Source organism: Cyprinodon variegatus, unplaced genomic scaffold (assembly GCF_000732505.1).
Source record: "Cyprinodon variegatus isolate N-32 unplaced genomic scaffold, C_variegatus-1.0 Scaffold754, whole genome shotgun sequence".
NCBI classification, from domain to species: Eukaryota; Metazoa; Chordata; class Actinopteri; order Cyprinodontiformes; family Cyprinodontidae; genus Cyprinodon; species Cyprinodon variegatus.
Window position 1 is genome coordinate 321,875 of NW_015151207.1, and position 27,201 is coordinate 349,075.

At 39.5% G+C, this 27,201-nt stretch overlaps 1 protein-coding gene across 1 annotated transcript in view; it reads left to right on the forward strand.

Annotated features, from left to right (window-relative positions):
• anos1 (anosmin 1) overlaps window positions 1-17,530 on the forward strand; it is a 67,569-nt gene extending 50,039 nt beyond the window's left edge. Inside the window, exons 7-14 of the mRNA XM_015395713.1 lie at window positions 1,868-2,073; window positions 6,961-7,105; window positions 8,821-8,967; window positions 12,247-12,335; window positions 13,718-13,889; window positions 14,152-14,372; window positions 14,998-15,139; window positions 16,291-17,530. Coding sequence (XP_015251199.1) covers window positions 1,868-2,073; window positions 6,961-7,105; window positions 8,821-8,967; window positions 12,247-12,335; window positions 13,718-13,889; window positions 14,152-14,372; window positions 14,998-15,139; window positions 16,291-16,349 — 1,181 coding nt within the window. The 3' untranslated portion in view covers window positions 16,350-17,530. The remainder of the gene's footprint in view (window positions 1-1,867; window positions 2,074-6,960; window positions 7,106-8,820; window positions 8,968-12,246; window positions 12,336-13,717; window positions 13,890-14,151; window positions 14,373-14,997; window positions 15,140-16,290) is intronic.
• The last annotated feature ends 9,671 nt before the right edge of the window (window positions 17,531-27,201 follow it).

The following is a 27,201-nucleotide window of genomic DNA, read 5'->3' on the forward strand; positions in this document are numbered from 1 at the left end:
ATCAGTTACCACATCTAAAAGATATTAGTGTATTTGGCTGTGTGTTGACCTGTGCTGTCAGTTCTTTGTCATACGTTTGCTCCTCGGAGCATTATGGATGGCCGTCCACCAGAGAGGCCAACACCAGGTGGGGGAGGGACTGCGCTGCAGGGATGGAAAGCGATCTCCAATCAGGACAATCAGTGCCAAAACACTGATAGATTGATGAGACTTGTCAGGGATTTGATGAAGTGCCGGCCATTCTGTCATGCAACTGTTATTTGTGTAATATGACCGTATCATCTGACTGCAATTTTGCACGACCGTACTTTGTAAGGCCAATTTGTAAGAACTGACTACATATTTATCTTGCACAGTTGACATGAAGTGGGTTTAGAGACCCGATGTGTCCGGTTGGTGTTTTTGAACCTGATTAAATGCGTTTCAGGTGAGAGACAACCGTGGAGATGGGAGCCAAGCAGGTTGTGGCATGAATCATTTTCTCATTAAAGGATCACTCCCCCTCATCTGGCATGGGGCTCCACTGGTACCCCTCCACCGGACTAACATCCGGCACACATATGGATAGGTTCAGGGCCAGGCTCATTCCGGTCAGTGTTCGTGTATTGAAGTACATTAATGCTGGATGTGAAGCCAAAGTGAGCAGCATGTGTTTGTTAACCCCTGACCTGTGCTCTGAGTGGTGCTGAACGCTGTCATAGACATGACATGACACCTGTCATAACATCGCTGTTGAGCTCATTCCTTTACAGTCATACTAGCGGTCCCACTTCATCAGCTACAGCGCGGAGTTTAGTGATGAAACTCTTTCTGACTCCTAATACTCTACCTGCTTTGGAAAGGAATTTTTTGCAAATTATCCCTGAGTTTCATTTTACTAATTTGGAAATCTGGATAAATACGTAAAAAAGATAAGTACGGAAATATGTTTTATCAACACCACTTTATGTTACATTTATAAGCCAACACTTTACAATTTGACAAAGTTTTTATCAAGTCTATCATTTTTGGTTTTGATTTAGAAGAAGTATTTTTTATTCTTGGATCTTGTAATATTTTTAAAAGTTTCTTACTTTAGATTGGCAGCCTGGTGACATGCTCCGAGTTAGCTTAAGGTCAAGTTAAACACCAGCTGATTTCTTGGTACCTCTAGTCTAAAATGAGTGTATGTTGTAGAAGAAAAAACCTGCAAACACAAATTTATCAGAATTTTTCTCAAAATGAAAAGAATTAGCCCTGTGCACAATGATGAAAAAATGCTAAATGGAGAGTTAAAGTAATAATCGGGACCTTTTGTCCTAAGCAGGCAACCTACCTCTCTAGGAAGGTGAGAAAAGCTTTTATTTTTTGACTAAGATGCTGAAGTGCGCAGGAGTGCAAAGAATGATTAAAAATCAATTAGACACGGTTAAGAGAGCACTTTAGGAGATAGACCTCACCTTGATGAGATATATCGTTTAGAGCGATGGTGACATCTGATGCAGGAGTTTGCCCTGCAATAGGAGGGTTGTTGGTTCAAGCCCCAGCTCTGGCCTTCAGTGTTGTTGTGTCCTTGGCCTGATGGTGGTCAAAGGACCCGCTGGCACCAGTGTACGGCAGCCTTTCTTCTGTCAGTGAGCCCCAGGGCAGCTGTGGCTACAATGTAGTTTGCCACCATCAGTGTTAGAGTGTGTGCATAAATGGGTGAATGACTGAATGTAGTTTAAAGTGCTTTGGTCAAGTCTTCTGACCTGAAAAAATGTGATAGAAGTACAAGCCATTAACCATATCATAGTGTTAAAATATATTTATATTTCCCATATCCCATTGTTATTGACAGATGGTAAAACCTGTTTCCATTAACTTTCCTACTGTTGCTGTGTTCCAGACCCTTCAGCGCCCCCCAGCCCTACCAGTCTGCGCGTCACAAATGTGACTTTGGCTGACGAAGGCCTGGTGACTGTTCGTCTCAACTGGAGCTTACCAGAGGAGCCAGATATTCCTATTCATCACTACAAAGTGTTCTGGAGCTGGACTGTGCCCTCAAAGTCGATGGTTCCATCCAAGAAGAAGAGGAGAAAGACCACCAATGGGGTAATGCCTCCTTCTTTATCTGTAAAGTCATGGCCCCTCTCTTTATTCTCTCTCATTGCTATTCTGGCATGCAGTCGAGAAAAAGTGTATTTATCAATCATATTTTTTAACAGAATGCATTTTGTTGTTTTGATTACTTATCCCGATGAAATATTTGAAGGACAACACATTAAATCTGATTAACAGCCCTGTTCAAAGTGATTTATCATGATTACCATGTCTAGGTTTCTTAAGTATATTAATCTGCATTATGCTGTTTTTTGTTGGCTTTTTGAAGGCATTAGTCATGGCTAATCCCGTATTTTGCTTTTGTATGTGCAAGGCCTCATTTTACTTCATTTATTTAATTATTTTTGTACTTTCAGCACAAACTCAAGCAGCTTAAAAATAGCAGTTATCATAACTGTAATCCGAATTGTTATCGTTATTTAATCAATGAAATCAGTGTGTGCCAGACCCTAATTGTTTTGTAAATATTGTGATTGAAACAAAGCACCATTGGTTTATATTATTAAAGCCCTTTCTACTCCAGCTATATTTTTTTTATTCCTGTCAGATATAAAAGACTGTTGGTCTTATCTTTGAAATGTCAGAGGTCATCTTATTAAAGGCAAGAGCTGAGACAAAAAAAAAAAAAATCTGATTGCCAAACATTATTTCATGTATGTATGTATAAGGGACCCTAAAGTTAGGTCATTCAAAGGTAAATTGTTTAATTAAGGGCTCTCAGAAGAGAATAAACTGGTTTTTAACTATTTAGAAAATAGATCTCTGCAATGTACAGATATATGAATTAAGCACCATATGATTAAAAACTAAGAAATATTGTTTTATAAGAATTTTATAATCTGTAAATATAGTCTGCAGTATGGAACAATCCCAAACAGATACTTTGTTCAAATTATCAAATCAGTGCCATAAAAATACTTAATAGCTTTAATATGAAATTCAATGACCTGATACTTTTAATTAGTACATTATTTACAGAAAATGTTGAAAATTCCCTGAGTAAATTTTTGAGGTACCTGCCACTTAGTACATAATTGTTGGACTGGCACCAAAGGCTTCATGGGGTTACTTGGGTTCAGCTGACATCAGATAAGAGCGTGAAACCCTGTGGTGACATATGTCACCATACCAGGTGGCAACCTCCTTGTTCATGCTTGATGGCGACCGGTGTCACCACGACAGGTGGCAACTGGCGTCGCAATAGCTAGCGGGGACTGACATTGCAAAACAGAAAAGATTATTCTGTTGCTTTATAAACTTAGGGCTTTAGACTGGTTGTTTGGAAATGTTATTAGTGTTAACAGTGCAGCAGCTAATACTTTCTTCTGTCACTGTAAACAGCGTCGTACACTTAGACTCTTAACTGAATGTGGTTAGATCTGCAAACTGTGAACACAATAAATGGCTCATTTGGGAAAGGCATTTTTTCAAGATGGGATCCAAACTGAATTAAATCCTCCCCCAGTGCCACTGCAGCGATGTTGGGAGCTGTGCATTGCTGCCTCAGTCAAGCTGGGTAACAGATGGTAACAGCCTAAACCTTACCTACAATCAGTCAAGATCTTCTCCAGCAAGTACCTGGCGCAGGTGATGTTATCAAATTACCACGCCAATGTGTGGAGCATTGGTCTACCAGGAAGAACACTACATTTTGAGCAGGTTTTATGATACATCAGAGAGACACCGTTGTTTTCACACTTTTGGTGGCACTGTTGAGTCAAAGTCCAATGGACAACTTTGCAGACTGCCAAAGATTATTCATAAGCAGTTTGAAGCAACTCTGGTCATGTATGTGTGATTTAGAGCCAAGAGTATTCAAGTGGTGAGATGTGGAGATTTGCTTCGCTGTCACACCCACATGCTTGATAAAACAAAAATGTTTTATACATTTTTGATCCTCCGTAACTTAATTCTTACAGACATCTTGAAGTCTGCTAGTCAAGAGCTTTAAGGGGAGTTTTCTCAGATATGACATGAGTAGAGGACGCACTATTGCAGCTATGATTCAAAATGGCTGACTTCCTGTGGAGTATGGATCATGGCTTAAATAGGTTTCAATGTGTGTCCTAATAAATTACATGTATGTCCTACAATTCAACCAGATCATGCAGTCAGATTGGTTCAAAGTTTTCCATCTAACGAAAACCAGTTTATTGCATCAACTCATTGATTCTTCAGCGATCCCTCACACCGAGGCATGTTTGTAGCGACAGTGGAGAGGAAAACTCCCTTTTAACAGGAAGGTACCTCCAGCAGAACCAGGCTCAGTGTGAGCCGCCATCTGCCGAGGCCGTCTGTGGTTCAAGGAGACAGAAGCAGACATAGAAAAAGAAGCAGAGATACAAAAGATAACGGTCAACCAGCTCCACAGGAGGCACCGTCCAGGAAACACAGCCAGGCAGACAAGTTTTATTTTAGTCTTTTATTATTTTATGCTTAGGCCCCACTCGCCAAATTTTTGCCTGGATTTTTGTGTGGGGATTAATCTTTTCCAATTTTGGCAGCAATGGAGTGAAAAATTTGGAAATTAGAGCTGAACATAAGGCCTTGGTGGGACAATACTCTTAGCTGCGTACCAGTCCACACCCTCTAGCCAAAAGCTTCAGTAATAGATACAAAGTGATATCAACTCATTTTCTTTCATCTTACGAGGCAAAGCTTTGGTGAGGTCAGCGTTCAAGCATTCAAATGCCTAGAGTCCTGGTCTGAAACAAGACACAAGGTTTGCTACAGCTCTGCCCCTGTGTTTGGAAGTGATTATGCCATGATGATTTATGGTGAGGAGTCAGGTTTTGAGGTGGTGCCATACTTTGATCAAGCAAAAATCCCTTAGTTACTTTTGATCCCCAGTATTTAAAGTCTTTGATGTGTTATTTTGAAGTTTCTTACTCAACAACTCTGTAAGTTTTGTAACAAAGACAAAATGGTGGTTTGATATATTTGATCGAAAATGGCTGACTTCCTTTAGGGTTTGGACCATTGCTTTTAGAGATCTTTTTGTACATTCTGATAATTTAGGCAAAGCAAAAATACACTTTCTGTTTTTGAGGGAAGGGCTTAGAGACTGTTAGTCATATACCATAGTGTTTCATTTGGGACCAGGTTTGAATTAATCACAGAGGGTTGACTCTGCAGCATTCTGTGGAGAAGTTATTTCAAATGCAATTTTTTGGCAAGATGTCTAATTCTGAGATCTGGCTCCACCCCTTAAGCATACAGTAAAACTTATGTTTTGATTACTCAGACCTCCCATGCCGTACAAACAAATCTACCAGATTTTGGGCTAATATAAAGGCTCTAGGCCAGGCATCCCCAAACTCGGTCCTCGAGGGCCGCTGTCCTGCAGGTTTTATGTGTTTCTCTGCTCCAGCACAGCTGATTTTAATTGATAGTTGATTAACAGGTTTTTGCTCTACTACAATCATCATAATCAGCTGTGCTAAAGCAGAAAAACCTCTAAAACCTGCAGGACAGCGTCCCTCGAGGACCGAGTTTGGGGATGCCTGCTAGGCGATGATAAATCCAATGCTAAGGCTATAAATGACCAAGTCATTGTCATCATTTTGAATTAAATCCAATATGCCAGACTTCCTGTTTGTTGTAGGGCATGTGTGCAAGATACTTTTAGGTAGGTCTAGGAAAGTTCTAGAAACATACCAAAGTTTTATACCTTTAAGACAAAGAAGTCCATTGAGGAGGGTGTTTTGAAAGTTTCAAGTTGGTGATGTATTGCCAAAACCTGTAGAATATGTAGTTTTTCACCAGTCCTAAAAAAGCCAATTAATTTGCTTCAAGAATATTATTAATAAACTTTCAAATTACATTAGATTTTTTCAGTTTTCAGCACTTCTTTCATATTATTAGATTGGGATAGTCCAGTAAAAAATATTTGCAACCTAATCCTAAGAAGAGCTATACTCACTTTCAAAGCTAATTTTTTAAATCCCTTTGACGTCTCCTACAATGTGTTTGATCCAAGTCTACAGCAGTGCCACAAAATTAAATCTTTTGCACATGGCTGAACAACTCCACAGTAGAACAAACCTCACAAGAAGAGAGCAAACGGAGGTAACCTTGCAAGCTGAAGGAATGAGTCTCTCTTTATTGGTGGCAGAATGCTGTTCTTTATCAACAAGAAGGTCATTGCAAACCTTTGATCTATTATGCAACAACATAAGATTAAGGTGCAAAACCTAATGCTATTTTATTTTCCTACAGGTACTGTTAAAAGTATGACTTTCATTAGTTTTGTTTATATGTGAAACTGTAGCAATGCTTGATCAAATGGCTCATGTGGTTCGCTATCTGTGAGGAGTATTTGATGACAGACCCGAGCAGGAAGACAGATTGTCTAGACAGTCCACACACACACACACACACACACACACACACACACACACACACACACACACACCTATAGATTTTTTCTTCTGAATTAGTTTTTAAAACGCATAGCAGATGTGGCACAGAGGAGATAGAGGTGGGAGACACCAGAAACTGTTGACACATGTACTACTGGTTTCCACTTTGGCACCTCAGGGGCTTTGAAAGCAGCCTGCTGCTTGAAGAATGTCAAAACACACGCAGTCAATAAGAGGAACTCATCAGGTTCCCGCTGATGGTGGAATGCTGGAAGTCCAGCACAGTGAAGAAGCCCTGGGAGGTTCTGATAACACCGCTCACTCACAGGACCCCCCGAAGGCTATCTCCCTGGTCACGGTACCTTCCAGAGCTCCAGATGTGCTCCGAAAATATGTCTTTCCCACAGACCGACACTGGCTTTGGCCTTCGGACTGCTACAGTGACAGGACTTAGAAAAGCTTTCAAATTTTCAGACATATAGTAACAAAACTAATTCTAGTCTTTTTGTTGTTGTAGGCTCAGAGCTGGGTGGATCTGGAGGGACTGCAGCAAAACAACAGTTACACTGTGGAGCTACAGGCTGTCACATACTGGGGACAGGTGCGCCTGAAGAGCTCCAAGGCCTCTCTCCACTTCAGCACCTCTCAAAATAATGAATCAGGTAAACCCTGAGGCAGTTATGCCGTTCTTCATTCAGATGTCTTTTATCTGTTACATGTGATTCAGTTTGTTACGTATAAAATGGAAATAAACTATGTACAAACTACTGCAAACATGAAGCATTGCAACACTGTTTGAACTATTGCTTTTCACTGGCGTCAAAAACTCTGTCTGTAGCAGATTTATAGTCAAAATATTGAAGATGTTAAATTTTGCATTAGGAACAAGTATTATATACATATTCTACAGTATTGTTTAGAGACTGATACTACTTTTAAACAATTATTAGAAAATATCTATGTTATCTATCTACTCCTGCCATTGCTGGTCAGTTGCAATTTTCACAAATCAGACTTTTGCTATTTTTAAACAAAGAAAAAACTATTGTGAAGATATGACTTAAGCATTTGATTTAGCACTTGTCGCGGTTTGGATGGTTTGTGTGGCTAGCATTACAAAAATATCTTAATGTGCATAGGACAACACCTTAGTTCTCAAATTTCAACATGGCTTCCAGCTTTTAGGAATTCAGGCCTTTCTATGACCTACAGAATAAAAGCTTGGGAGCTAATTGAACTGCAGTTATGTCAGACATGTAACAGAAAATAAAATGTCCTTCTTTAATAAATGTTGCTCTGCTTTACAGACTTGAGCTTTAGATATCACACTTCTCTTTGACAGTTCATCCTTCAGTAACAACTTCTAACCAATATAGGAGAGTTATCATTTAAATTAGCATATTTTTAACTGTGGTCACAACATATCTAAGGGCAATATCCTAAATGGAACGGACAGCAAAGTATTATGCTTGATAGTAAAAAAACACTGTCATAAAGATCTTCATTGATGATGTAACTTTTACAAGTTTTCCAAAAGGTTTGAAGCCAAATTATCAGTGCAGCCTTGTAGGATGTTTAAATTCCAAGCATCTAATTTTGCAGTGCATCTCTTGGAATTCTGTAATAATGTGCACATTAGGGATGATAAACCTTTTCTGATTTATTGAATTGAAATTCATCTATCTGTGACCTTTAGTTAGAGTTTACTTTAACAAAGCTGAGAAATTTAATTTCCCTGTCTCCAGCAGGTGCAGCAAAGGCTTCAGAAAATAAAAAAAAATCCCAACAAATATTACAACAGGTAGAGGCTGAACTTAACACCACAAACTGACAAAATCAGCCTTAAAAAATAAACTTGTTAGGATTGTATGTTCTGTTGGAGCATACCGGTACTTCTAGTGTAGGTTTATTTTTGTTCGTGCTGAGATAGATACATAATAGTAAGAAAGCACCCCGGTGAAATGAAAGAAAACCTGGACGTAGTGACAATAAATTTGCTGAAACTCATCTGGCAAAATCCTCCCTAAGTTTCTTTCTTGGTCTGTTTTACTTCTTATTAGAGTTGAATTTCCTACAATTACTGAAAGGGCAAACAACCACATACTGCCAAGGTATACTGTCAGCACGTCCACACTCATCTGCAGCCTGTGTTCTTGTTCTTGAGTGAGAGTGAGACCGTTGTTTTGCTTGGATGAACTTCCAACCTTTGCAGTTACAGAGCACCCATGCATAAAGAAGGGGTTTCTCCTAGTATTGTCCACTGCTGTGATCATCCAAAGATATAATCAAGTCTGTTACCCTGCTAGAGAGTGTCCCATAACACAGTCACTGTTGTATCTTAGCTACCACAGCAAACACTTCTCTTTTCTGTTCCCAGCAAAGTCTACCCTCAAGTCCAAGAAGGAGGAGATATCCCCTGTGGGCTCCACGCTGGCCAAACGCCCCTCTGGGCCTCTGGAAGTAGGCACACCCTTCTACCAGGATGGTCAGCTCCAGGTCCGTGTCTACTGGAAGAAGCGAGGAGGTAGGAGCTCTGTTTTTTCTGTTTTTGTTCCCAGCGAATTAGCACCCCGTCATGGCCATCAATCACTATGAGTCATGTGCACCGCATTAAGATGTTTTGACTGATCCTCGCTCGCTTAAACAATGGCGGATTGCGCTTATAGATGCGGTGTCAGTTGATGTAAGTAAAACAACCGTTTTTTGCTAGGGCCTTTGTAACACGAGCGCTTGGTGACCTTCACACGGACGGTTAGGAAGGAGCCACTGTTTAGCAAAGAACAATAAACACACCGAACCCATGCTCAGCTGTATTTAATAGATTCTCACATTAGTCTCATTTCACTTTACAAAAAGCTGATGTCATAGGGAGTAGACATGGTGGCGCGTTCCAGCACCACGAGGGGTTAAAGCATGCCTCTCCCAGCGGCATCCATTCTCCTAAAAATCTTCAGCTAATACCAGATTGAAAGTATGGAAACCCTGAAAGCCATGGTCTAAGGGTAACCTGTCAAGTCCCATTCACTGCTCTATGTCATGTTGCAAATATATGTCATCGCCTGGGCCAAACTCCACATCTTTGAGTCAAGAATGCGGGGCCTGGCTGTAGGAGAGGCCTGGTGAGACACCAACTGCTGAATCAGAGCGAGGAGAGCAGGGGAGCAGGACTGGCGCAGAGCTGTTAGCAAGCTTGGCTTGGAATCAGTGAGCTGAGTGATGCTGACAAGGATCAAGCGTGGCTAGGGAATCACTGCGTTGCAGAGCAAAGTTAATCCAGGACCTGTTTCTTGTATTGTGGTCCTGGTTTGCGGTGAGTGTCTGCCGCTGCTGCTCATCAGTCTGAAGGATGGCCTTGCTCTTGGCTTATGTAAACACCCAGACACGCAGATGGCCCAGAGAGCCGGAGTGTCTCTGGACATCTGGTTTGTGTGACGGACAGAGGGGACAGGTTAACTGAACCGTGATTAAACTTTCACTCATTGTGTCTGTGATCCAAAGCAGCCTGGCCTCTGGATTGTTTCCAGCGGACAAAAGGCAACGATATTGTACTTCAGCTCTGATAAAGTATGTGCTATCTTCTCAGCGCTCAGACAATACACAGAAGTTGTGCGGTGGCGGTACTTCTAAAGCTCGCCTCTTGTCATGATTTATCAAACACTGCTGGATTTCTGTTCACTACCTGATTTCCACATCCCATCTCTTGTTTTACATGCCACTTCCCCTCTCAGTCAGCCCTGGCTAAGCCTATCTTGTTTATTTTTTCCCCATTTTCCTGGTTCTCTGTAATTCCTCTTTTCTGCTTCCAAAGAGCTCAGGGGCTTCAAGTGCCAGATCCGTGTCTAAGCCTTCAAAGGACCCCCTTTTATCTCCCCCACTACAACCCCGGCTCCCGCTGAGGGGCGAACGTAGCACAACTCAATTATTAATCGGGGGAAGTATATTGAAAGGAAAAACCGAGCAACACCGTTGAATTAATTATAACCCCTGTGAACAAAGATGAGGGTGATGGGAAAATAAACACTGCTGAGAAGTTTGGATGGTGTTTGTGTCTTCATATATAGCAACAACATGATCCAGATGACTTGTTGCTCTGAAGATGCAAGGTTGCACAGTATGAGATTTATCCTTACATTGGAGAAAAACAAGAGAGTCTGGCTGCAGACCTGCACTGTCAGGACCCAGACCTGCACTGTCAGGAAACTTTGTTTGCAGACCTGCAAAATGGGGTCTCCTGCACTGTCACGACTGGAAGTTTATTCGGGAAATTTTATTCAAAGCCTTTGGGAATAGCACACAGAACGTATTTGCTGCCAGACTAGAGCTTATGACAGTGTTAAACTGAGCATTAAATTATTCAGTAAGCAAAAACCCTCAAAGGACAGGCAACCTCCATTGTTGTTTAGAAAATCTCTCATAGATCAAATGCCATTTTCCATCCAGCGATTCTAATACAGAGACTTATTTCTATGTAGCAAATATCTATTATTCCAGATAGGAGTTTGGTGGGTAGTAAACCTGCGCGTGTACATAAGTTTCCAGCATAACAACTCTTGATTGTGAAAGGAAGCTTTAAGGGGAGTTTCTCGACGCTAGCTTTTACTTTAGAAACTCTTCAAATCACCTTCAGATCCTGACAGTGCAGCTCTAGATCCTGACAGTGCAGGTCTGCAGCCAGAATATGAAGCCATAGAAACAAAGGTCAAGTATTTATAAATACATTTTTTGCAATCTGTGGAATGGACATTATCACTTTAAGTGAAACAGCCTAAAGCATGACGCTGAAAGCCTCACCTCGACTCTTTTAAGCATTTTTTTTTGTCATTGAGGCAGCTCATTCTTAAATGCGTCTGATCAGAAAACACTTCTCGGGGATGTTTAGAAGGCTTGTCTATTTTGGCAAGAGCAAGAGCTTCTTCTCATGATGTAAATGTCCATTGTGGTATTGAACTGTCGTCAGTGTGGACAGTCCTCTGGTATTTAAGGTTTTTCAACTTTATTTGTTGTGATTTTGCTTTCAATCAATTATCAATATTTCCAATCAGCTTGGTTGCTTAATGGCATCAATGATGTGGCTCTTCTTTTCAGTTAACTTTGTCCTTCATTTTGATGAAAGAAATTGTTTCCAATATGGCTAATCTATGGCTAAGCTATCTAAATCTCTAAAGTTTACAGTGGGTGTGAACGGGTTGTGGATATTTATTAATTTTTTTTAGAGCGAATCCTAACATTTTTATCATAAACTGCATTATGTTTCCCTGTCGTAATGATTGTGATTCTTGTGGAATTCCATCAGATTTTGCAGGATGAAAGTTCAAAACAAAAATACAAAATCTGTTGAATGTTATAAAAATGCATCTATGACTGCATATTTGAAAATAGAAAAACACTCTGCCACATTATTTCTAATAAAATTGTCATCCTTTAAATCATAAAATTCAGGTTAAGACTTTAGTTATTTTCAGTTGTTTTGTTTAATTTTAAAATGTAAAAACAGGACTGAAGGTACCTGAATTTAGAAGCTTTTAAAACTTTAGAATGTCAAAATACATGGATGTAAAAAAAAAAAAATAATAATCCAGCAATTTGATGGTTAAGTTGGTACATTAGTTGCATTGCTTATTAGTTTGTCTCTAATAATCACTTTTCTGTTCTATAGAGTTATTTGATCATTATGCAGCTTGTAGAATGCTGGACCTGCCCTTGTTATGCATGTTTTCAGTATTAAGGCTGAATTTAGAGTTCTGCATACTGAGGATGTTTTTTACATTCCACTCTTTTTTCCCTCGTTTTTCATTTGCTGCAGACCCGACAGTGAGTCGCTACCATGTCCAGTGGATGCCTGAGTACTGCAGCCATAATGAGACCCGAGGCCCAGAGAAATCAGTCACGCAGGTCAGTCTCGCTGACGTTGCCTCCCAGAGTATAACTTGTAGAGCCTCCACCTGGTCAGCGGATCAATTCAATGCAAAGCATGTGTCTAACCTTTTGTTGAGAAAGGAGCTTTCTATCGATGAAACAAGACCAACTAAGTGAACCCCAAAGACCTGTTAGGTTGGGTTTACATTGGCTGTTGTTTGGAGTCCCATGAGTCAGTAACTATGGTCAGGCATGTGGTATGTTAGCCAATAAAACACTTATACTTAAGCTATTTTTCCAGGGTTTCTGGGGCTAGCACTCCTCATAAGGCTTTAGCCATGTGGCTCCATGTATCTGTGACAGAGTTGTGTACATGTAAAAAAAGGTGGGGACTTGGGATCAGTGTCTCAAGCTTATCGAGGGTGTCAGAGCCATTCAATCAACACATTCTTTGGGAAGCAGCTTCCCGGTTGCTTGGGAATATGCGTTTTCCATATATCACCAAGGAGGAGTCCAGGCTTGTGCTTTTATGTGAGTGCAGCGCCTCATTCACTGTTAATCAAAGCTGTTTCATATCAGAGAGAATATACACCCTCTCCTAAGGGACCGTCTATTAATGTAGGCCGACTTTATTACCATGAGGTCTAAATCCACAAGTCAGCAAGATTTCTTTTTTTCCCCTCTGAGAAATTGGAAAAGTGTTAGCTTTTATTTTTCTTGTCAAGATCAATAGTTGATTAAATCTTGAAATAGGTTACTGTGAAAAGCTGTTGCTTAAACACATTAACATGGATTTAGAGGCTGTATGAATGCTGCTGCCTTCTATTAAAGTCCTCCTGTTATTGTGTTTATGTCTTACATACAGGTGTTTTTCTCAATACTTTTTAGTTATGAGATATAAGGCATGGTCATTGGTTTTACAGAAAACTAAAATGCAGCAAAAGTACAACAGAAATGACTTTTCATGACTGAAATGTTGTGTTATGACCTCTGCAATCACTGGGGAAGACTGCTGATGTGATTCTTGTCAACACAAAGTCATTGACACCAAGTCAGGTCTGGAGGGTTGTATCCCAACAAAGTAATGATATACAGAATGTAAAGCTCTTGTAATCATCAATATACAGTGTATGTGTGAGTTTCCCATTTTGAGTTAGATCAAACAAATTAACTTTCCGATGTTTTTTTCTATTTATTTTAGATATGAAACAAGTTACATTGCATTTTAAATTGTAAAGCTTGTTCTACATATATGGGGTTTGAGTCTCACCATAATGTGAGACATGTTTAAGAGGCCTGAGCAGGAACTTGATCTCTTCCAGGTCTGTGTATTTAATTATCTCTGAAGTGGCACATGGGAGTTGACCTGGAAGACACGTCAGAGTCATCAGGGCTGAAAAATCTGTTTTTTTTCTCAGGAGAACTACATCAACCTCCCGGGTCTGCTGTTCTCCTGCAAGTACAAAGTCACCGTCCATTTGCTGAAGTCCAAACGGCGCTCCAAGGATGAGAGCACCACCTTCTTCACCCCATCCTGTGCTACCATTCAGAGCAAGACCCACAAGCACATCCCCTGCCCTGGAGAGGGAGGTGAGGATTCAACCGTCTCACCCCTGAAGAGTATTTTAAAATCAATCCACGTTAGCAGAGGCAGAGTAATTAGATGCCTTTGTGTGTTGTGGTATCAGCATGATGATGGAGAAAATCTATAAACGGTTGAAAGAAAAAGTCAACATGTGCAACATTTTCTTGGCAAATGATGTGGATTTAAAGAGAAAAAAGCCTCTCTCCAACCTGGAACAAATGTGAATTTTTACATTTCCATTTAGTGCTGTCATTTTTCTCTTTCCAGCTTCAGCGCTTCCAAAGGTCCTCGCTAAGCCAGAAAATCTGACGGCCTCCTTCTCCATGAATGACGGAAACATTACCGGCAGCTTCCTGTGGCGTGTTTCCAGGGTGGCTCCTAACCAGCGGATCACAGGCTTCCAGGTCACCTGGGCGGAGATCAACACTGAGAGCCGGCAAAACAGCCTGCCGAACAGCATCATATCCCAGTCCCAGATCCTGCCACCAGTACGTTCAATCCAATGGAACAAGTCTGATGCTTTTCTCTTCACCCTGTTAGATTATTTTTGTAGTTTCTTATTTGCCGGAACAGTCTGTACGTTGTCATGCATATTTTGAAAATGATGCTGTGTTTGGAGCAGACACTCTGTCCCCAGCATTAAAATGTAGAGCATCTGTCACAGGAGACAGTGGTTTTCAGATAACGCTCTGTAGACTCTGCATGAATCCTGTGATAAGGCATTTCTGTGCAAACAGGCACATGGATAGATCTGAGGTAGTGTTGCTTGCGCTAGAGGTTTCCCTCTCATACCTTCATCTGCCATCATGCCGTCCTCTTTTATCCTCTGCTAGGGTTTTTATACAGCCACTCTTTGACATAATCTGCTTCATCAACAACTCATTCTGCCTATCTGCACCCCCTAGCCTCCTGAGCATGGCTATAAATAAAACCACCTACTGCACACTTTGTCACACTGGCAGCAGCCTTATAAAAACAAAGGCTTTGTTTTTGTCTCTGCTTTCTCCAATGACAGCTATAAATCTGTTTTATAGCCTAAATTAGGGCACTGTCAAATTCACAGGGAATGGTTGTTGCATCTCGGTTGATAACTTCTTCTCCTTGCCTTTGCAGGATCATAATCTGCTTGTTGTTTCCAACTTGCGGCCATCTACCTTCTACAGACTGGAGGTGCAGGTCATAACAACTGGAGGAGAGGGACCTGCCACTGTCAAAACCTTCCAGACCCCGAATTTACACCCAGTGGCACAACACCGTGAGTTACTGTTAACAAGCTATTGAATGAAAATAGGGCGTAAGGACATTTATGTATTTGGTCCTACCTCCAGGTGTGTTCAAAGTGTTTTTACTGTTAGCTGATTACACATATGCACTCTTTTATTGCCTAATAGGGTTACAGAAAGACAACTTTCTGTATGGCTAAGCAGCAGGTTAGCTCAGAGCTTTAAAACAATAAAAGTTGGCTACAAAAAACGACCACAAACAACGATGTTAATATAGATCAAGGGAGTTTCGATACAAATGCACTAGGTTGTTGCATTCACTTGCTACGTTTCCATTGAAAATGTGCGTAACACTGCCGATATACTGCCAATTTCGAAAAATGCAAAGTTTTGCATTTGCAATATTTCCATTAAATAACAAATGCAACTAAAATTGCACGTGAATACATCTGTTCACGCGCCAACTCCGAAAACATCATGGAGCGGCTAATGTAAACACATGAGATATAAACATTTTTAGCCATGGGTCTAAGGAGTGCCATTGTCCTCCAACTAATTAAAGTCTTTCTCTTCATGTTTTTACATGGCAGTAAAGTTCAGCTGTAGATCATGTGACCTATGTGATGTGGAAGAAAATTATTCTATTGCAGTTTTGTGAAACATAAGAATTTCGATATGACTGAAGAACCTAATAGAAGCATAAAAAGATATTATTAATTTTTTTAATTTTAAATTGCAGTGTTTCAATTTAGCATATTTATTTTTGGAATTACAATTGTGCAATTTGGTAGTCAATGGAAACACACCTACTGATTCTTGTGTAGTGAGTTCTAGTAGAAAGAAAACCAGATATTTGAGTTTCCTATTGGTCAGGATTAATCATAGTGACCTGTTAAATGACTGGTTTCTGGTTGACCTTAAATTTTAAGGTGTTATACTAGGTAGACATGATCTCTTTTTATTTCTTATACTCATGAAGAAGATGTCATCTAGTTGAGTTTATAAGCCCAAACAGCCCAAGCTGTCCTTTAAAAAAAGATTTAGAAAATGGTTACTTAAACCATTTTTAGATTGATACGGTTATGGATGAAAACGTTGAAGTACATCAAATAACATGATCAGCACATTTAGATCGTATGCTCAAAGCAGTGACTAATATATGTGAATATTTGTGACTCCAAAGGACCCAGACTCCGACAGCACCACCCTCACCACCAGAAACCATCATTGGAGAAACACTGAGTTTGCACATCAAGAAAGATCCCAACCCGACTGGGAGACGTACCTGTGACTCTCTGTTCCTGTCAGCCAAGAAAGGAATGTGTGGAACCTAACAGAAACTCAGCGCACCGGACCATGAAGTGGACCACCTCCCTCCGCACCCCCTCAGCTCAGAAAAATTGGGTTGATCTTCTCCAGGCTCAATAACCAACACAGAAGCTCCCTTTACCCCGCACATCTCTCTCTCTCTCTCTTCACTTAGATATCGCCGGATGGGTTTGTGTGTGTCGTTTGAAATTTAAACTGTAAGGTTTCATATTCCTCACCTCCTCGCCCCCAGCTCCAGCTCATCCCAGACTTAAAAGGAAGCGATTAATTCCTGGTCAAATGAGATCCTATAACTCCATCCCTAGTTTTCGATGCAGTTGTCATTGTGCACATCAAAAAAAGAAAAAGACATTTAATTGGTACTGGTAAACATGCGTTTGAAAGCTTTTGCCTGATGAAAACTGAATGATGGAAAAATCCCAGAACTTCTGCTCATCCACAAAGAATGAAAAAGTAGAACCTAATCTATTTATTTTTGTGTTTACCCATCAAAGAGGCGCTTAGACATGCAGTCTGCATCGATGGATAATGTAACTAAAGTCCTTATCGTCTAACCCAGAATATTTCATGTAGTATGTTGCATGTAGTCCATTTGATTTTTGAGCTGTAAATGAATTACTTGCTTCAAATTGAAAGCTCGTGATGTTTTTTTGCATGACAACTGTTGGCATTCCGTTGGCATGAAATAACGTCTCTGTGTTACCTCTTTTCAGTATGTTAGCAATATTTCATTAACAGATTAACAAATAACTATATTGGAAGTACTATTTCACGTTTATTAATGAAATTATAATGTGTGGAGATGAATTGTACATGTTCTTTGGCTGTAGAAATATTTGTCTTGGAGCAGTCAGTGAATGTCTATATTTATTTATGTGTGTATTACATTTGCTTTTTGATGTGTGAATGTTTTTTTTTTGTGTTGTAGTCTCAAATTTTTAAAAGTGATACAAAAAAAAAAAAAATCGACAAAAAAATCTTGTAAAGACATTTTGTAAAAAAGGATTTGTAAATACAGTCTTATGTTACATGTTATTTTTCCATGCTAGAACCTGTACAAACTGCTAAGTAATAAAAATAACTCCTAACCTGTTCCCTGTTACCGCTTGTTTCACTGAATCCTCTACTGGAGCTGAAAACTCCCAACTCTTGGCCATTTGGAAGCTTCAGTTGCTTGTTTTGGCTGCAAAGTCCACCGTGGCAGGCTCTGTGTGTAGCACAGATCGGTCCAGGAGCCCGGGACACACGCTCTACACATCCAAATAAACAGGCCCTCTAGCGGATTTACCGCTGCTGAGGCCGGGCGTTCGTCAACATAATGCCCTGCCTCTAAAAGCGCTTGTGTGTTTGAAAACCGATAAATACCTCCTCTGCTTTGCAGCTTTTCACCCTCATAAAATGAGAAGTGGAAATGTTTACACTAAAATAACTACTGGAGTGTCACCGTGACAGTTAGACCAAGTGTAAGTAAATATGTGTGGAGGTTTTAATGTGGTATAATGCACATATTTGGGCCCTGAATACAGTCCATGTCAAATAGTCTTAAACAGTCTTGGCATGTTCCTGTGAGGATGAGGATTTGTTTAAGGGATTCCTCTGGCTGGAGAGGAAATGTGTAACAAAACAGGGAAAGCTATTGTGCTAGAGATGTGACTAAATATACATTTCTTTTATATGGACATAATTATTTTTGGCAACGCTTTGAAAACTTTTCCAGGAGCTCTTTGAAAAAAAAAAAATTAAATAGAATTATAACAACTTGAAAAGGATGATATGGTTCTCTACTGCAAAAACCCCCTCGCTATGTTTTGCTGTATATATGTGTGATCACTGCGGAATTATTATATATCACTTACTTAAATTCTCTTTTTCTACCACCAGACTTGGCCACCTTGATGAGACATGTAGGTAAAAATTAAACCAGATTACAGCACTTGATAAACTGTTTTGTTCAAACTTTTTTTTCTTCACAGTTCAACATTCTATGTTTTATATTAGAATATGTACAGCATTAGAGCAACAGAAAAATTATTGCATAACTGCGAAGTGGAAGACCAAAAATGTGTTTTGTGTAATTTTGGATTTAACTTTCCTTACTTATATTACACTAAGATAAGTCAACTTCTACCAATTACTTGACAAAGTTATTTAATAGATATTTAAAAGATTTCTATTCTAACATATTACTATAACTTAGAGTGATTTGAAAAGGCCTGAGGATTTTTTTTCATTTGCTGTAAGACAAGCGTGAACGAACCGAATCCTGAAGATCAAGACCTCAGCAGACAAATCAGAAAGAAACCTGATTAAACAAAGAGAAAGATTATGACCACTAATTCTCAAGCTTTACAGTCCTTTAGAAAATATGATTTAAACAACAGCTGGAAATCAACAGACATGGCCGTCCAATTTTTTCATATAAGCCGGTCAGGCAGACTATAAGAGGAGGAGCTGCTAAGATACAGAGTCTATCTAGGTGGAGGAATCGGTTTAGTTGTACATTCTACAAACCTGACCTTCAATACCAAACCAGTGAGTGTGTAAAACAAAGCTATAATTAATTCCATTTGTACATTCTGGATACTCCTTTAACATGATGAAACAAGGTAGCTTCCACATCTTGAGGTGGGGATTCCAATGAACAGCAGGTGCAGTTAGCTGATGGACCTAAATAAGGAAGGAAACTTGCTAAGAGGTTTATTCCCTCAAGAATAGAGTTGATGTTCAACCTCTTGTAGGAAAACCATAAATATACAACCAGAGCTAAAAAGAAATGGTTTTAGTATGGCCCAAAAGCCCAGATCTAAATCCAATAGAGTATGTCCCGGATGTCCCTATCCAAACTAACAAAGCTTTTGCTATTTGCAAAGGATAATTACAAAATATACCTAGATTGCAGATGCTTCTAGCAGGTAGAAACCCATTCCTTAAAGAAAGTCATACTGTACTCAATTTCTAGTTCAGAGGTGCTCACGTCCAGTCCTCAAGAGCTACGGGCCCTGTCACACCTTGCCAATTTAGCCAGTGTATGCATGAAGTCCCAGAATCTTTGTAATACGCTGAACTTTTAATGTAATTTCTCAATTTTGGGCGTATTCAGAGAGTATTTATAAGCCAGTGTCCTGAGGGAAGCATCAATATTTCTGGAGATGCCCAGCCTGCACTAACCTAAGCTGCTGTTTACCGTCTGGCAAATAAAAAAAAGAAAAAAGAAAAAGAAAGAAGGATTGCAGTCACAGCAGATTCACCATCAAGTCTATCAGGGAGTTTGTTGGTTGTGGGTGTCAACGCAGGGAGGCTCCATCACACTCACCTTCTCACTCACCCTATGATGGGGATGAAGTCTGGAGAATTGATGGTTTCCTCGTGTGAATCCCCCTTTCTTACCAAAATGCAGCCAAAACTCAATTAAACAGTAGCTGTAAGTTAGAAACACGTTCAGCGTTCGTCTGGAACAAGTTAAATATGTCAATATGCATTGGAGATAAGTTCTTGATAAGTTATGGTACTATCCTGCAAAACGTGGACTTGAGGCCCCCTGCTCTAGTGTAACAGTGTTGGTAGAGACATACTGTAACTAATAGTTACCTGTACACTGTAATCACAGCGTGTTCAATCGCCTCTTAAAGTTGGAAGAGAGAGAGAGAGAGAGAGAGAGAGAGAGAGATAGATAGATAGATAGATAGATAGATAGATAGATAGATAGATAGATAGATAGATAGATAGATAGATAGATAGATAGAGATATATATCTTTAAGATGTTTATCCTCAAAAATTGTCAAAAAACATTTGTCCTTATTCCTTTCACTTCATAATTAGGTTTTGCTTTTATTGGCTTATCCCATACAACCACAATAAAATAAACTGACGTTCGTCATTTTTAGATGAAAAAATATATAAATATAGAGATGGATTACTCTAAACGTTTTGCATTTGTCCCCCAAAAATACAGAGATTCCAATTTCTATGGGGATAAAATAACGGTGCTCATCTAACCACCAAAGCGCCCTCTCTTGTCTCAGCTGCAGAGATAAATATTGAATAGATTCCATGCACCGTACCCTTCTTGGCCGAATGCAGCTCAAAGCAAATGGGCCAAGCCAAAGAGGCCAAGGGGGAAAACTGGAACTGAACCTTGGATTTTGCAGAAACACATGATGCAGTTTGTAGAAAAGAATAACAAAAAAACAAGACAATGATCTAAAGCACACAGCCAAAGCATCTAAAAAATGATGAATAGAGAGTGATATCAACATTCTGGAGACACTGTGTCCAGACCCAAATCCTATGGAGAAAACTCAAGATAAGAGTAATGGCAAGGATGCCAAATCTGGCCTCACAGATTATTAGCTTTTAATAAATGTTATGACTGTTAGCAATTATAAGAACCACTTGATTGTTGTGATTGTAAATTATACACTTGATTTTTGTGGAAACGATAATCACATAGGAATTCACTTGCAATCAAAGCTCGGCCATGGGTATGAATATTTCTGATTTTTTACAGTAAATGATGCTTTCATTACAATCATTTGCTTCCAGAAGCTGCAGTCGGGAATATTTGTTCTTCACAGTTGAACTATCTCCAGTTCTTTTCATAATTAAGGGATTTTTGTGGTGAAATATATCATCTAAAGCTAAACGTTTCTCGCATTTTTAAAAGAATCAAAACAAGATATATTCTCTGTTTAGATCAAAATCTCTTTTTTTTGTGTCTTTTCTAGGCTCAAATGTATTAGTTTAAGGACAAAGACACCGTATTTTTAAAACTACTCAACTCCACATGTGTGAAGACCATTAACACCAAATGTCATCAGCATGCTTTGTGTCAGTCAGTCTGTAGGCTTCTTCATAAAACCGCTGCGGTGCTGGCAAACTGTGTGGGCATACGCTTGCTTTTTTAGGTGCATGCTTTGAAAAGGAAGACACCGCCCAGATGTTCAACTCTCCCATCTCAGCAGCGCTGACAAATTGCTCTGAGCCCTCATGTTCACACATTCAGCCTCTTTAGTCAGTCAGCCTCTGCTTCAGACACTCACTTCTCTGGGATGTTGTTTGTGTACAGTTCCATTATGTTAGGAGAGATTAGTTGCTCGGTCCGTACACGCTAATCCCTCTCCCTTTTCATGAAGCCAGGCAAGTGTTTAGCAAAGGCTTCTTTTTATTTATGTCAACCAGCCCAGCCCCTTTCTTCGCTTTTCAAGCTGTCCCAGTGCCTTCCTCTGTACACACACAGAAAATACCACGGCCCTCAAGTGTGAAAACCTCAAAACAAAAAAAGGACCTCCAGCCTTCTTTGAGGCATGTTGCAAGACGTCCAAACCCCAGTGGGCATTAAAGAAAAACTAAGAAAATGTAACAACAAAATAATAGGCCTGTTGTCACTGCAAAGGCTTTGTCTCCGATGATACAAGGCCTGTTAGGGCTTATATCTTTGCATGACATTGCGTCCTATTGTGCAAGTCAGAGGGGATATTGCTTTCAAATTCAAATGCATATTCAAGAAAACACTGTGTTCTGAGCTAAATTTATGCCAGTAAATATTTACCCCTCTTACTGTTGACATGAGAGCCTGGTTAATTATGACAGAAATCATTAGAGCAGTGCACAAAGATAAGTCTTGTGCTTCCACGATTTTCGTCTGGCTTATCAAGATTATTTTAAAACAACAGAAACCAAAACAAAAATATTAACTGTTTTAATGGAAAGAGGGGCTGCTGCAGACTTTCCCACTTTCCTGAACACCTAAAGCTGCTGTCACATTTTTTCCTATCCTACCACGTATGGTGCCATAGCAAATAAGCATGCTCCATTAGTTAGACATGGGGAAATGAAGCACATTTTATTAAATGTCAAGTCATTGTCACATCTTTTAGGTATTTGTTTTGCTTTTGATGCTTCCCCCATTCTGTAAATTCTAGGTGCACTGAGCTCAAGGGTGTAAAATTAAAATTCAATTACTTTAGCTGCATTCACAACATCTTCAATTATTTCTCTTACTTTAAAAAAAACAGACATTTTTAAGTTTAATAGTCACCAAGTAATTATTAAACTCTAAATAATATTTTATCACCAAGTGGTGCAATATTATTAGTTCAATCAAGTTTTATTAAATAGAAGGGGAAGAATAATTCTTGCATATCAAAGAACGTTTTCTATGAAGAACATCTGTAATAAGTCAATTCCAATGCAAATCAAATAAGGTTATTGACTAGGAAAACATGATCTGTGCATCTAACACAAAATACTTGTAACCTCTTGCATAGCAGATGGATTAGTTCCAAAATGTGTTCATGGTCCAGTACCAACAGCAGCTGAAACAATGCTCCTAAGAACATTGATGGAATTCTGTTTGATGGATTAACTTTAAAGCATGAGAAAAAAAGATGTATTTTACTCTCCTCTTTTGACATGAAAACAGTCAGAACCTGGATGATCTGAAAAGGCCAAATATCATCACTCCCATGCACGTCTCAGGTCAGTGAGATCATCCAGCAGCACAGGGCATTTGCTCCAAAATCATTACCACATGGCTTCCTTTGCTGCTGCTCCTTCAGCATGATGAGATGGAATATATCGTTTGTGAGTCTGATGAAAAATAACCAGTATGTTTTCCACCCTCTATTAGGAGGAGCAATGCTGTTTTAATGCTGTGGTATGGTGAGAAATCTGACCTTGCCCCGGGCAGTGGCATGTTTCTGGTTAGGCTCTGGTGTGTGGGACCAGGCCAGGGGACACATGAAAGGATCTCTCTGTCAGTCTGCAGAGATGTTCAGTGGAAGTCTAATGAAGACCAGAGCACAAAGACAGACCCGAGAACATGCATACCACACATTATACCAGCACAAGAGCTACAACGCCGTTGACAAGCAAGTGCAGCATTTGTTTTTTTTTTTTTGCTCTTTAAAGGCCCCCAAAGTGTAAAAACTTGACAACTGTGTTGGCAATGTGATTAAAAAAAGCAGACTTAGCAGCGTTGTAAAACCTCAGCCTCCTCCAAAGACACACGGATAACACTCTTGTTTGTTTTTTATTCTGATATTCAGAGTAACAAAAGATTTTTTTCTTTGGCTCTGCCTCCACAGGGGACACAGTTTATCTGACTTGGTGTAAATAGAAGAAGGTGCCGAGTAGTTAGAATACTGCGTTTTTCAAAACAAACAAACCCTTCAGCTTATGAAACACTGATGTGCAATTACATTAAGCTCAGAATCTGTCGCAATTTGGTTGTGGAATATGTTGTATATTGTTGTATATAACTGACTACTGTAGAGACATTTGAAAAATAAAATCAGAACTAAACAATATTTGAAGGCATAGAAACAACAACAAAAATATTTTATAAAATACAATCAATATGTGAGATAAAATATAAAAACAAACCCCTAATATTGCAGAACTCAAGTTTTCTTTGTCACTAAAACTAGAGGTCCTTGTGGCACCAACACTGCTTCCCCCCAAGTCAAAACAGTACATCTTCCGAACTAGACAACTAAAAAACTCTGTGCCCCTCTTAAACCCCTAAAAAGGCCTTAGATACCTTTGCCCATTCTCTACTGTTGCACCCATTTTCAGAATTAGGTTTGACTAAAAATAAATGAATATTACTGATAAACTTCCGCTGTTAGGTTCCTGTATTTCTCACCATTTTTACAGCATCCTTGGTGTTCCTCAGGGTTCTGTTCTTGGACCGATTCTTTTCACCATTTATATCAGTAATCCATCTTGATTTTGCATTGGTAAATTACATCTATATGCTAATCTAATGCTATATAATAATGTAATTCAAAATGATTGTGAAATCTAAATTTTAATCTTTAATTGGAAATAAAAGGATTAGTAGCTGAAGACTACTTTTAATACTGGTATTTATTATTCAGTGTACATATAGTGTACTGTAAGTGTAGTAATATGCTTTAGGAAATTTCCATAGATTCCATTTCCATATATTACTTGGACCCTTTCAGGTCTCTAGTCCCATATCTTTTGGTGTTCATGGACAAGATCAAATGGTCATAAACTAAAGGGTGGTGATTTAACTTAGTATGAAGCTGACAGGATGAAATCTCACCCCTTGTATTCTAAAGCCATGTTTACCTTAAGAGTTTGTATTTGAGTAACTTGGTCTCTTGTTTAAAAGAAATGGTAGCAAGGAGCTGGGGATGGTTAGACAGACTAAAATTTTTACCCAATACATAAGGTATTTAACATAACTGAAAGAACATTGTTGTTACTGTATAAACCTTGTCAATGGAAAAACTCACCCTTAAAGAAAAGATGAGAGGCTGTGATTTAAAAGAAGCTCAAAGAAGAGCCGCCTATTGCTCCTTCGATTACAGTTATGTATCTAGATACTCTCTGTCCTGGGAGGTCATTGGAATCCCCCAGAATGCACTGGGGTAATGGTAAAGATAGGTCCAAATGTCCCCTTTGGATCTGATACCGCTACTACCTTAAGATGAAGAAATGGAAAACAAAGGTAGGCTGTTAAATGGTTGCAGAATGCCCATGTGGTTTGTAAGAATACATCCATTGTCCTCACTAAATGTTCTCTGACAGACACCTTCTCCAAAAGACATTTATTTACAGAAGTTGATTTGTTTAATGTATTAAATTAAATTCCCTTCCAGTTACATCAATTCCATGTAGTAATACCACAGCAGCCCTAAAGGTAAATAAACATTTATAGGAGCTCTTTATGTCCAAGTTTATCTAAAACATCATTAAATATAGTGAGAGCTATGGGCATGCAGGATCTAGTGTAGCAGAATGTTTTGAGCTGGATCTAAAGAAGACTTTTGAGTTGAGCTGGTTTAGCCTTTGTCCGCTAAGATCAATTTGTTTCCTGTTTTATTCCCTGTGTTTATTTGTGTTCTTAGTCACCTTCCCTCTGTTTTCCTGCTCAGGTTGATTCCTTGCCACCACTGACATCCCTGCTCACGGTCCTATCCTCATCAACAGTGTATGTCTAGTTTCAGAGGTGAATATAAAGCATGTGCCAGAGACAAGAAAGAGGTCCAGTATGTTTGTGTTTACAGAGAAACTGTCGCTAGAGGAATCCTTATCTTAGGCACCTCTTTCTAAACCAAACATCCCTCTCAGCAGAAGTGAAAAAATCAGGGAGGAATGTTCCATCCATCTGGGTAATAGCTGTTTTTAATCCCCTCTGATTACTGCTAATCCCCTTTATGCTCCTTCCTGAGGATAAACACATGCTGACCTGAGTGACCCCATCCTAATTAATGAAGTAAGGAAGGTTTGCTGAAAAAAATCTGGCCAGGCCACTCTAAGAGAAGCTTAACTCTTAATTATAAGTTTAATAGTGAGAACTAAAACCACAACAGCTGACACCTAAAATGACATTACACCCTCCCCTTAAGGGCCTGACCAGCAGTGAAGGGAAACTTTCTGTCTTGTGTTCCTTTTTATTTCCTGTGAAGTCTTTGTTGCAGAGGTCGGTAGCTGTTTCTTAGAGGTGAAGCAGAGTTCACAGGTCAGCTGTACCCGGGAGGATGGACGGCAGCATGAGGGCAAGACCTGGGCGCGGGGACAAGGAAGGGGTCAGGGGGGTTGAGTTAGCTTGGATACACACAGAAGATGTTAAAAAAGAGATTTTCATGGGAGAACGGAGCTTCCTCCGGGCAGGCGTGGAGTCACACGCTTCCATAAACATCTCTAACTCTTTGGTTCTACCCAGATGTGTAAATAATATGCAATTCAAGGTGTTTATTATAGTAAGAGGATATTATGGCAGGTGTAATTTTATGCTTCAACGCTTCTGCCTTCTCGTAAAATGACTGAGTGACAGAGAGAAGTGAAAATGATCTCTGAAGGGCTGTTAATCCATAAACTTTACCTCACACATTTTCTTTTAAACAAACACCTGGTTCTTTCCTATCAGACAAACATGCTTGGTGTCTTTTCTCATTGCTGGAGCTATAAAAGCCTACTTTAAAACAGCAACCATCTGTCTTCTAAGTTTTCACCTAACAAGAAAGAGCTCCTGAGATTCTAGATATGTGTGTTGCCTCTAATAATAAATGTTTGTGTAGTTCATGGTGAAATGGTATTAAAGTTTATTTTTGCTCGGAAGACAAGCAGTGGGAGTTGATTCAAAATCTGAAATAAACCATAAATTAGAACTTTGCTGTGAAGGGAGCATGAAATTGATTAGACTGTAAAAAAACAGCTGATATCAGTAATCAGTGGCCACAAAGGCGAATGCTTCACTCCAACTGAATTAACACCATCATAAAAACAGATTTTTTTTCTTTGTTTTGTTTCGTATAGAGATGTGGATTTAAGAAAAAAACCTAGCATGTGGCTCACAAACCGCAGTTTTTACATAATGAAAGCGTAGCATTATGGTGTGTGTGTGTGTGTGTGTGTGTGTGTGTGGTGGTGGTGCTTTGGGGGGGTGTTCAAAGGCTAAGAGCTCATTTCCACTCCTGATGATCACAGGCACCATTGATTGTAACACTGAGGGGGAATGCTGGTTCAGTCCATAGAGTATGGTGAATCTGGACTTATTTAGGGCTCCAACTTTTTGTTGTTTCATGGCAGTATGAAGCTGAACATTGGCGCTGCAGGCAGCTGCCTCTCATTAAGAAAACATGATGTCAAATAGAGTACCTGCATGGTGAAAGTAAACTTCTCTTGCTGTACAATCTGGTCAATGCAACCTTCAAACCTTCAATAGATGGTTCCTGCTGTGAATAATGTTTGCCTCCTTGGATAAAAGGTTTTGGCTTAAAAGAGATATTA